At 49.9% G+C, this 10,810-nt stretch overlaps 4 protein-coding genes and 1 long non-coding RNA gene across 5 annotated transcripts in view; 2 read left to right on the forward strand and 3 right to left on the reverse strand.

Moving 5' to 3' along the window:
- LOC113209855 (host cell factor 1) overlaps positions 1-10,810 on the reverse strand; it is a 21,181-nt gene that overhangs the window by 1,238 nt on the left and 9,133 nt on the right. The gene's annotated exons all lie outside the window — the stretch shown is intronic.
- LOC127748879 (uncharacterized) overlaps positions 1-10,810 on the forward strand; it is a 14,951-nt gene that overhangs the window by 266 nt on the left and 3,875 nt on the right. The gene's annotated exons all lie outside the window — the stretch shown is intronic.
- On the reverse strand, positions 188-4,072 carry LOC113209860 (coiled-coil domain-containing protein 22 homolog). The gene is made up of 11 exons (XM_026427596.2): positions 3,904-4,072; positions 3,339-3,510; positions 3,106-3,244; positions 2,820-3,020; positions 2,459-2,745; positions 2,162-2,368; positions 1,843-2,079; positions 1,620-1,759; positions 1,371-1,536; positions 1,144-1,278; positions 188-1,069 (listed from the first exon to the last, which is right to left on the reverse strand). The coding sequence occupies exons 1-11, from the start codon at positions 3,951-3,953 to the stop codon at positions 950-952; spliced, it is 1,854 nt and encodes a 617-aa protein (XP_026283381.1). The 5' UTR covers positions 3,954-4,072; the 3' UTR covers positions 188-949.
- LOC113209861 (uncharacterized) lies at positions 4,239-7,298 on the reverse strand. The gene is made up of 7 exons (XM_052264255.1): positions 6,922-7,298; positions 6,552-6,853; positions 6,180-6,473; positions 5,840-6,049; positions 5,207-5,750; positions 4,827-5,039; positions 4,239-4,749 (listed from the first exon to the last, which is right to left on the reverse strand). Exons 1-7 carry the CDS (start codon positions 7,231-7,233, stop codon positions 4,438-4,440), a joined length of 2,187 nt encoding a protein of 728 aa, XP_052120215.1. The 5' UTR covers positions 7,234-7,298; the 3' UTR covers positions 4,239-4,437.
- Positions 8,327-10,656, forward strand: LOC113209865 (uncharacterized). Its single transcript, XM_026427600.2, has 5 exons — positions 8,327-8,492; positions 8,856-8,993; positions 9,254-9,336; positions 9,414-9,804; positions 9,881-10,656. Exons 2-5 carry the CDS (start codon positions 8,862-8,864, stop codon positions 10,445-10,447), a joined length of 1,173 nt encoding a protein of 390 aa, XP_026283385.1. The 5' UTR covers positions 8,327-8,492; positions 8,856-8,861; the 3' UTR covers positions 10,448-10,656.

The raw sequence follows: 10,810 nt of genomic DNA on the forward strand, positions 1-10,810 counted from the left end.
TCTTTAAAAGAGCATTCTTCTGCACTGATGCAAAACCTACAAACATAAGGTGTAGGTAAGTATACTTACAGAATTTTTACAGCAGGACCATGGGCTCCCATAAAATTCAAGCCAAATATATTTGACCAAGGTATATACGTAATATTGCATTAGACTTTAAATGGGAAAAGAATAAGATACAAATGTGTTCATCACAATATATGAATCTATGAATAGTTTTATTTTGATTTCTAAATGCATATAAACAGTCTATAATAGTAAAGTGTAACACACATTTAATAGGCTTTCCAGTTTGACACTATCCTTTTCTATACTTACTGCTTAAAAACATCCATATACCCTGGAATCATATTGCTAGGTAGATACAGATGCACTAAAAGGGGAGAAATGATTAGTATCTCCCCAGAAAATATTTAATTGGACCTATTCCAATTGGACCAGCATGATAAAGGCGTAGAGAAAAGTGGTCAGCACACGAAAAGGGTAGTGAAGTTTACATGTTCCGAAGTAATATCACATGAGTCAGCCATGAGGCTTTTTGTCAGTCAGATCATTTGAGACTTGAACTTAGCTTTCTACACAAGAAAATAAGATTTAACTTACAAAGTTAACAGATGTTACTAAAAAATATACAACTAATCACACTGGAGGTAATAACATAATCATGGCAAGGAGAACTGATTACTATCTTTTCTAATGACTTCATAAAAAAGATGTATGAAATATTGTCCAGTTCTGAGCACTGTGTTAAAAATAAGGCACAGGATTAGTTCATGGCTTTAAAGTACAATAACATTTGTATAATGTTTACAGATATGAATAACTTTTTTCTTTAAATCCTGTTATGTTTTTATAAAGTCTATTACAACGAATGTGCTCCGTGAGGACAGGTAATTTCACAATACATGAAAATGATCTTTACTCTACTTTTTTGAGCACTGCACCTTTATTACTGAGCTTTTGTCTTCAGTTGAGCAGCAAGACTAGCAGTTTCTTGCTTCATTTGCCGAAGATCTGCCGATATTCTCTCCAAGTTATCACTAACCTTTTTAGCACTTTCAGTTTCAATCTAGAAAAAAATAAAGATCTTTAAAAATTGTTCAGAACAGCTTATGATCAAACAAAAGTAGTAGTTGAAAGTACCTGGTCTTCCAGATCTCTTGATTCTCTCACATTAGCACCAGTTTCCTCCACCATTTTCACAAGTTCGCTACACTCGGAATGTAAAGTTGCTAGTAATTTGTATGCTCGCCTTGAAACATCATCCCTTTTAGCATCCTATACAGAAAAAAATACTTTTTAGAAATGCAAGTTTGAGCAGTTATATTAAAAGAAGGAAAAATATAATTGAACCTGCTTGAGACACTTACTCGAAAAATAACTTCATCAGCAACAGTAAAGGATCGATCTAACCGACCAGCTAATGAGTTTATTTCCTTATGCAGTTCCTTGGTGTCCTTCAAAATCTTATCAATCTCATCTTTTTGTTTTGTGATATTACCAATGATTTCCATTATTCTTCTTGTGTACGCAGACCTTGTAAAAACACCCCAACAGCTGTATTTTTAAAAGACCCAGACTTGCATAACCTTTGATATAGAAAATGATGTTTTACTCACCTACTGTTGTCCTTGCTTACTTTTGCATATTCTGCTTGCAAAAGTGTGTGCAGTTGTTCTTTGTTTCTTACTTCCTCTGTCAATTCAGACACTTTTTCTCTTGTTACTCTGAGCGCTTCTGCTGTACGAGCGCTCTCGGACTGAAAATAAAGGAAATTGAAAAGTAAATGTACTGGAAGAAAAGAAAGAAAAAATGAACTACAAACTTTAGAGCATGGCTTACAGCTTTGCTTGAGTTAAGCTGACGTGCAAGTCTATACTGCTGCAGCAGTGGTGCTCGGTGCTCCTCCCATTGAGTGGCCAGCTTGACCAATTTTTGTGTGCTTGCTTCAATCATTGCCTGAAGTTTGGCAATATTTGCTTCTGGATCAGGGAGGAGATCTAAAACTTTCCGACGAACTGCTTGTTTTGCCTCTGCATCCATTAATGTGCGTTCTGCAATATCACTTTCTTCCAGCACCTGGGTAAGTATGAGTTACTAATAGTTTATCCCACAGCACACTTTTAAAATATAGACCTTGGTATATAAATATAATTCTAACCTGAGGTAATTTGGCGGACAGTGTCTTCATATCTAGCTGAAGCTGCTCTATTCTATCCTTCAGTTCATCATTTTCACATTTCATTTTCTCCACTGCAAGTTCTTCCTCTTCCTCATGTCTCTTTTGTCTTTCTTCTGCAGTTTCAGAGGCAGACTCAGTTTGTGTGTTTTCCTGAATTACCATTTTTTTCTTCTCTGGACTTTTTTCCTTTTTGAAAGATGATTGAATAAATGGAAGTTATCTCTAATCGAAGGATATAATGTGTTAATACAAATGAATGTGACCTTAAAAACTTACTTGTATGAACTGAAGTCTTTCATTCAGGGCAAATCTAGAGCTCAATTTCACACTTGACTCATATGAACTTTGAGCCTCAAAGCTCTGAGAAGCTAATTTATGTGATTCTGCCTTCAACAGTGCACTTCTTGCTTTCCGAAGTTCTTCCGCCTTTGGAGGTGGATGCTGCTGGCTTGGTGCAAGAATTCCTCTTGAGTTCAAAGTTATGAGGGAGGGAATGAGACGATTTGCAGCCGATACTTGTTCCGACACAAAGGGAAGATATTTCACACAATATTCTCTCCATTCTGGAAGTGAGTTTTTATGGTTAGTGTTCATAATTATTAGATTACACCAATTTTTCGGATAGCTGTGTATTTACCTTGGGGTGTGCACCCATGGCTAGTACTTCCAGTTTGTAAAGGTTCAGACACAAATGGGGAGCAACTGCCCCCTTCTTTGGTGAAAGATCCATCTTCATGCCATCTGATACCATCAACACGGCAAAACTTTGGAACCCATGGTGCTGATAGCTGCTTTGTGATGGTCAAACTAATATCCTTCCTTATTTTGGCTGATCTACCTGAAAACATAATAAAGTTGTTAAATAAATATAATATTTCATGGAAGGAATCTTATTTTTTGGGTTGCAGGAAAATTTAACTTACTGGTAGGCTCCTGAACTACTTTATCTGTCTGTCCATCTTTAGGCAACCTTTCTATAAGAAACATTAATACCCTACGGAGATCAGCTTCGTTTGAGTATAGAAAGGTTTGGTATCCAACCTCTCCTCCGTACCCCATATCCTAGGGGATTAAAAGAAATAATTACATAGTTGGCAATAATAATAAAAGAGGATAAATCGTTAAGACGGCATTTTATATTAAACAGGGCACATACTGTGCATGCTTGAGCAATAGCAGCACCAATTCTGAATCGCATTGACATTGATGGTGGTAGAGATGTTGGGATCCCAGATCCTGGCTGGATGGCCTCGATACATCTTGCTGCAGCTTCAACCACAAGTTCGGTTGAAAATTGCTTCAAACACTCAACTCCTTCTTCAATGTCACTAAAACGAGTAAAAGTACATGATATAGTAATATTAAGGAGGGAAGCGATGTGTCTAAGAAATGAAACATAATAGAACAATTGTCTTTCAATGGAAATTTGAAGGAAAAAATACATAGCTAACATCAAACTGTGCAAGTTAGGAGGTAATATGATGGGTCCCACAAAATAACACTGAATGTCATTTAGGCAGGAGAACATAAGCATTGTTCAAAAGGCAGCAAAAGCGTTATGATCTGGTTGTGACACGATATTGGTTGTAATGTAAAACACGAAATGAAAGCCGGGCATGAAGTAAACAAAAAGAATAACCTCAACATTCACAGCAGACAGGACCTAACTGACACCTGACATATGCGGCGAACGCACAAGATCCAGGTATATTCCAACTTACCAGCCAATTTCCCTTAGAGAACGAATGATTATTCTGTCGACTTCATCCATGGCTGATGCCGAATGATGTCTGTGTTTCTTATCGGCTTCGAACTTTATGTTTCATTATAGCTTTCCCAAAAAGAGGCCTCGCATTATGCGCACGACACTGGCACGGTAGCAGCAAGGTAGCAGAAGGGGGAATATTTGCAGTCCGGAGGTGGAAACGCCCACATACTATCCGCAGTTGGCTGGTGCGAAAGTTTGAATTGGAATGCTACGGAAAGTTTGGTAGGAAATTGGGAGAAAGAAAAGTATACACATTGTAACCACCCGAATTGACATTGTTTCTGTTCCGTCAAGGTGTCTCCACAATAAACGTGAACGAGGCGATGCGAAGGACAGCGCCTACTACGTGCTGGGTAGGCCAACCCGCCAAACAGCCGTGTGGCGACGGTGGCCCGCCTGGAGCGCCCAGCAGGTAGCTCAACGATCCCTTGCGTCACCTCGGGGGCGGCAGTTAATTGTATGGCCAGGTTTAATGAGTAAACTTTTACTACATAATAAAATGAACAACCACGCCTTCGAGCGCCCCTTTATCCCGAGTTTCGGAGGGGCGGGGCGCGCGGGTCGCCACCCGCCTGATCGGCCCCCGTGCGACGGCGTGGCGCTTCCTCGGGGCCCGCCGCGGCCGGGGCGCGCGCCCGCGCTGGCAGCGGCTGTGCAGCAGCTCGGCAGAGAAGGCAACGGAGCTGGCCAGGACGCCGATGGCGAGCAGGAAGAAGGCGCCCTCCACCTCGAACAGCGACAGCACCATATCGTCCTCAGCTGACGAGGGCGGCCTCCCCAAGTACGTGTCTCTGAACCACTGCACAACAGAAATGCCTCTCATTGAACATCCGTCGACTTTTGTCGGGGAGGGGGGGGGGGGCTCCCGAACAGAACCTTGTCCATGAGGCCCACGTCCATGCACCGCAAGAGGAAGATGTTCATCTGGTGTATGTAGGGAAAGTTGCGGTGGACGATGTAGGCCAGCTGGTACTTTCTTGGACACTCTTCAACGAGGTGCAAGTTCGCGTTCTCCTTTCTGAGGTACGCGCCATTGCGCCGTGCCAGGCTCGACACCGGGATGTTCGTCGTCCAGTTTTTCGGGACGAGCTGCAAAGTGTTGGGGCAGAGCGATGATGAGAGAGGGTAAAACCGTTTTTAAAGTAGAATGTGCGGCACTGGCGTGTCAGGGCTAGGTGGGTTTGCGTACTCGCTCTTCCCGTACGCGCAACACTGTTGTGTCGTGCAGCCCTGACATCGCAACTGACCGCGGGTACCTTGAAATTAGTCTGCAGGCGCGTCATGATCGCGTTGTCGGCCTTGAAGGTATCCACGAGCGAGGTGGAGCGCGTGGTGATCGCTATACCCGAGTCGGCCAAGGCGAGCATCGAGTCGATTTGCGGGAAGTACTGGGGCATGGTGAGCGCCTTGAACAGCAAGCCCTGGTAGGCGCCCATGAAGTTGAGGCTAAAGAGGAGCGCTGCCCCGAACAGCATTCGCGACGAGATCTCCCGGACGCCGGAGTACGTGTCCATGGAGCCGGCCATGATGAGGAGGAACGCGCTGTACGCCAAGCCGCAGGGCCCCGGCCGGCGGAAGGTGCGGGCCCGGCGCGCGGCGTGCGCGCGGTCCAGCAAGTGCGCGGCGAGCGCCGTGCAGAGGTAGGCGAGCAGCGCCGTCAGCCACACCTCGATCCGGAAGATGCGGAAAATGGTGATGTAGTTCGGGATACGCTCCGCCTGGGGCACCATGACGCAGAGCTCGTCGAACGAATACGGGTACGTGAAGTCGATGTCCTTCGTGTTGTAGTCCTTGCGGAACCTGCGACCACGGCAAAGCCATATTCGCACAATGTATACCCCACTGCAGCGACCTGTCGCAGGGAGAAAAGAGGGGGGGGGGGTGCACACCTGCTGTTGAAGCTTATCCAGGACTCGCCCGACATGACTTTGCCCAGCGTGCCCGTCCCTGTCTTGCCGTCATCGCTGTAGCCGAGCGGCTCCTTATCTGCCGGCTGATCGATCACTGGCGTGAAGTTGAAGTACTTGGTCGCGGCCATGAACACCGAGCCGTCTATCCCGTAGTATGAGCCGTCCTCTGCCCGCATCAGCGTCGGTGCGCTAGCAGAAGAAGGGGCCCGCGTTCACATAGACATGGAGAAAGTAATGTAATGCCCGGAACAAGGCCTTGTTCAATATTCCGCCCCAACGCCTCAAATTTGATAGATAAATGTACTTCTTGACCACTTACTATTCGAGCATGGAGATGGGCCAGGCCCATCCGTGGAAGTTGCGGAAGCGCCGGTCACCAACCACGTCTTCGAGGGCGGTCACGTTGCTCTGGTGGATGACCGTGCGACGCCTCTTGGGGTCGAGCACGAAGGGGTCGTGCAGCACGATCTTCCACGGGCAGCGCACCAGGACGACGCCCACGGTGGTCATGTTGGAGAGCCACACGGCCAGCGACACGTTCAGCGCCAGGGACTCGTCGCAGCGGCGCGCGAGGGGCAGGGACCACGTGTCCAGCAGCACGATGTAGTACGACCTGGATCGTAGAGTTTTAATTGAATCAAACGACATGGACTCTAGGGCGTTATTCAAGCCAGATCGAAGAGAAACTCGCCTTGGGAACCACACGTCGAGGCGCTGCAGCTGCCGGAGGGACAGGTCTCCCTTGTCGTCGCGCTCCTCGGTGTAGGCCGCGATGACGAGCGAGAACTCCCCCAGCCTGTCCTCGCGGTGCCTGTCGACGTACTGCCTGACGCCGACGGGCACCACACCCTCGGACACTGTCCACAGCACGTAGGGGAAGCCCATCTCTTTGCCCATGGAGGCCGCCACGGTCACCCACAGGGTGTTGAAGACCTCGGTCACCTCCCGCTCCCGCACCGAGTGAGCCCTGGCGGTCAGCCTCACCCAGTAGATCTGTGGAGTGTCGAGGAGAACGTGTCCGTAGCGGAACTAGGCTGACCAAAACTCGGCTGCTGCTTTACCTGGATGGACCCGGCGTTCGGGAAGAGAATGCTGGCGACCTTCTCCCACACGTCAACGGGGACGGCGAGCCCCACCAGAGGGGGGACCTTCAAGTTGGGCAGGAGGGCTGGGTTAGGGGTCGACCTCGGGGCCATCCCTCGGGTCGGGCTGGCGGCTGCTGGTCTCCGGGTAGTCCAGGAGGTTGACCCTCGCGAGATCGTGTCGGGGACGAGGGTCGCGTGAACCAAAAGTATTAAAAGTTGCGCCCTGACCATGGCCGACCCCCCAAGCCTCGACCCTCGACTTGCGCCCCTGGACTGGCGCAAGTCCATCGTCGAGGCACGCAGTCCTCGCAGTCCCTCGCGGCGGGAGGGCTGCGCGGCTGCGCGCGAGAGCGGTCGCCTCGCACCGTGGGCACGCGCCACTGGCGCCACCGCCCGGACGCAGCCCTCGCGCCGCTAACGAGTCAACATGGCATTCCTCAAACGTCATCAAGTCAGGATAATTACAGGGTGCATGAGCTTGGCGAGGCGCTAAAGCTAGCACTGGCTGTCTCTACCCGAGGGTAAAAGTTCCCCCATTACCGATTACCGTTCCGGTTTTGATTAAGATTTCCGATTGACGTTCCAATTCCAGTTTTGATAAGCCGAGTGAATTTCGACTGGCGGAAGAAGAAGAAGAAGAATAGCAGGTAGAACATAAACGTTACCGATTGGTCGAGAGCTTCCCGCCTCTATAGTTTCAGGCGCGGATTTGAGTGCTGTGGGTTGCCTACTTTCAGGGATTTTGTCGGACAAATGGCCTACCTACCCCAGGGGGCGATCTGTGCCGACGGGGGAGGGGGGGGGGATCGCCCCTTCGCCCCTCCACACAAGACCGCGCCTGTATCGTTTAAATAATGAAGATCAACTTTTCAGTTCTATTATGCAGATTTTTAGTAAAAATTTGATACCTTTCTGAATTTGTAGATACACGTTCTTTGCCTTTGCGCCAGTATATTTTGCTTCCGGAGCTGGACTGTCTCGACCGGCCGGCCAGTTTTTTTGTCAATGGCTGACCTTATAATGTGGGAAACTGAAGGTCGCTGGGTCTTATCGCCCGTCTGTCTTGCTTCAGCCACTTTATCACGCAAAACGGAACTTCCTGTTTTGGCCTTCCCTTTAGCGATTGAAAGGTGGAAAGCAGAAAGCAGACGGAAAAGGGTTGACAACTCATGAAACGACAAACTGACCGTGCAATCTTTGCTGCGACATGTTCGAAGTGCAGACAAGGTGGTCACTCATTATTTATTGAATGAATATAAGTATTTCTATCCGACCCTCACTGTGCTGTCGTCACCCAACACCCTTTACGACACTGGTCGAATTTTCGCTTTTCGCCGAGCTGTTGGCAGACGTGCGATGAAAGTGCATCGCCTCGGACAGCCTAAATTCGTCACCATGCCTTCCGAACGTCGCTTGTTGCCGTCTTTCGCCGAATTACGGGTCCTCAATCTGTACCACGTCGCTTTTAACCTTTGCTTCTGGCTCTTGGGATACGAACCTGATTTGCCCGTATCGCTAGAGGGATATCTCCTGGCGTGCTTCCCTGGGTAAGTGTCTGCGTTTGGCCTGCAGCCGTCTAACCTCCTCAAAAAACCTAGATAGTGGTGACAACCATAGCCACCGGGCCCCGATGTTTATTATTGTTCTTCATCGCACTCTGACCTTGAAGGGCGAACATCGGCATCTGTCGTAATGTTGTCATAGGTCATGGTCTATTGTCATATACACCCGACCTGTCATATGTGTCTTGAAACTCAGCACAGCCGGGGCCCCCGTTTGACACCTGACATGTGCAGTGCATTACCAGCGCTATTGTGTTAAACTCGGGTCGCTCTCGCTCCTGAGTTTGCCATGCCAATCGCCACCGCTCCTGCGGATCTGCAGTAACGCTGTTGTATTTGTTGCCACAGAGTGCGATGCAGTGCCCTGTATGCTACGAACCTTATGACATTAGCGACCGCCGGCCCAAGATAACACCCTGCGGCCACACGTTCTGTCTACAATGCCTGCTCTTGTTCCAATCCAGCGAGTGTCCAACTTGCAGAACGGTGAGTCATGCTTCTATACATTTCATACGCGTATCCTTTCCAGTTTGGAAATGCGCTATATTTATGCAGTAGTGGTACCAAGTGGAAAGTCGCCGGAACAATCGATTGTTATGATTGTGATAATTGTGATCGGGCAGTTGGGGTCATCCAATCCAAGTGCCAAATAAAAGAACGGGGGGAGGGGGAGTGTACGTGGACTAGTCCATTAACTTTTCAGATGAGCGTATTAATGCACTTACGCCTTTTCGACCTTTCCTCAGTCATTCGAATGCGAGCCGATCGGACTGACGGACAACTTCCTGGCGCTTGAGGAGACGGCCGACATGAAGTTCGTACAGCGCACGTGAGTATACTTACAAGTACCTGTCCTGGTCTTCCCTCGGCGCGGCGGGCGCCTCACACCCCTCCTGCGGTTGGCAGGCTGTGGTGCGAGACCTGCTGCGACGCGCCGCGCGTGGAGTGCGTGGAGGGGCACGAGGTGTGCTCGTCCAGGACGGCGCTGTCGCGGCGCGAGGCCGAGTACGTGGCCGTGCTGCGCGCCGAGGAGGCGCTGCTGGCCCGCGAGGAGGAGGCTCGCTCCAAGGTGGGAGACGCCCTGGACCAGATCATGGACCAGCTGGGCTACCTGAACGACGCGAGCTCGGACGTCGTGACCGACGCGCTGAGGGTGACCCAGGAGCGGGCGGGCGCCGGCGTGACCAACAGCAACGCCGTCAAGGCCATGCAGGCCGCCATCAGGGCGTCCGAGTCGCGCACCGCCACCATGCGCGACGCGCTGGCCGTGCTGGACGCCACCGAGGCCCGCATCAGGGTGAGTCTCCTCTTCAGCCCCTCGCCTTCGCACTTTTTCTCCTCCCCGCCCTCCTCATGCTCTCCTCCGTTCACAGGTCAAGTGCGGCGGCGAGTGGCGTTCCTTCTCGATGGACCTCGGCGCCGACCAGCCGCAGCAGCTCGATGGCGCCCCCGCCGACAAGAGCAAGCTGATCCTCTTCACGGCGTACGCGCTGTCGCGCCAGCTGCCGCCGTGCGTGCGCCAGAACATCACGTACTCGCTGACGGCCAGGGTGTCCTCGGCGCGGGGCGGCCCCCTCCCGGACGTGACGATCGAGTTCGACGAGATGCCGCCCCGGGCGGCGCTCAGCGAGCAGTGGGGCAAGGGCTGGCGCCGCTACTCCATCTGCCACCGCTGCCTGGAGAGCTGCCACACGCAGACCTTCACTCCGCAGCCGCCTGACGCGGAGGACGCGGCCATCGAGCGCGGGGCGGTGTGCGTGGGGCGCAGCAGCGGCAAGTACTACTTCATCCTGTGCGACGACATGAAGGACAAGTTCTTCCTCCCGCTGGCCGCCAACTTCAAGGTGGTGGGCCGAGTCGTCGCCAACCTCAGCTCCCTCGAAACGGCTGTCAAGATGGCGCAGAGGACCGACCTGATCCGGGTCTTGCCCAAAGATTGAGGACCTCTGCTGTTCGAGTTACTTTTCCTTTTGTTTCACGTCAGTGCCATTACGCTAAGAGTTGACTAGATTGAGTACTATTGTCATGTTCTTTAGTTCTGTTTTGTTTAAGGTGTTTTATTGTGCCATATTGTGCATCAGAAGACACTATAGGGAAGGGCGAGTGGAATAAATTATTTGTAAGGAGTTGTTGTGAGGAAGAAGTTTTATGTGCCATTCCTTTATACAAAGCACTTCATTTTACCTGTTGATGTATGTTTATGTTAGTTCTATTTTATTTTACTTCTAACCAGATGTTTTGTAAAGGGAAAACGTATTTGTTTGAAATTGTGGAATAATTTGCCTTCCTTTTTCGATTTAGCA

The sequence above is a fragment of the Frankliniella occidentalis genome, unplaced genomic scaffold (assembly GCF_000697945.3).
Source record: "Frankliniella occidentalis isolate FOCC.00 unplaced genomic scaffold, Focc_3.1 Scaffold17, whole genome shotgun sequence".
Taxonomy (NCBI): domain Eukaryota; kingdom Metazoa; phylum Arthropoda; class Insecta; order Thysanoptera; family Thripidae; genus Frankliniella; species Frankliniella occidentalis.

Coding starts and splice junctions, on each gene's coding strand:
- LOC113209865 (XM_026427600.2), top strand. CDS start 8,862: ATGCAGTGCCCTGTATGCTACGAACCTTATGACATTAGCGACCGCCGG. Junction 8,994..9,253: donor AGTGTCCAACTTGCAGAACG/GTGAGTCATGCT, acceptor ACCTTTCCTCAG/TCATTCGAATGCGAGCCGAT. Junction 9,337..9,413: donor ATGAAGTTCGTACAGCGCAC/GTGAGTATACTT, acceptor TGCGGTTGGCAG/GCTGTGGTGCGAGACCTGCT.
- LOC113209861 (XM_052264255.1), bottom strand. CDS start 7,233: ATGGACTTGCGCCAGTCCAGGGGCGCAAGTCGAGGGTCGAGGCTTGGG. Junction 6,854..6,921: donor CGAACGCCGGGTCCATCCAG/GTAAAGCAGCAG, acceptor GACACTCCACAG/ATCTACTGGGTGAGGCTGAC. Junction 4,750..4,826: donor ACGTGGGCCTCATGGACAAG/GTTCTGTTCGGG, acceptor TCTGTTGTGCAG/TGGTTCAGAGACACGTACTT.
- LOC113209860 (XM_026427596.2), bottom strand. CDS start 3,953: ATGGATGAAGTCGACAGAATAATCATTCGTTCTCTAAGGGAAATTGGC. Junction 3,021..3,105: donor AGTAGTTCAGGAGCCTACCA/GTAAGTTAAATT, acceptor TTATGTTTTCAG/GTAGATCAGCCAAAATAAGG. Junction 2,369..2,458: donor AAAGACTTCAGTTCATACAA/GTAAGTTTTTAA, acceptor TCTTTCAAAAAG/GAAAAAAGTCCAGAGAAGAA.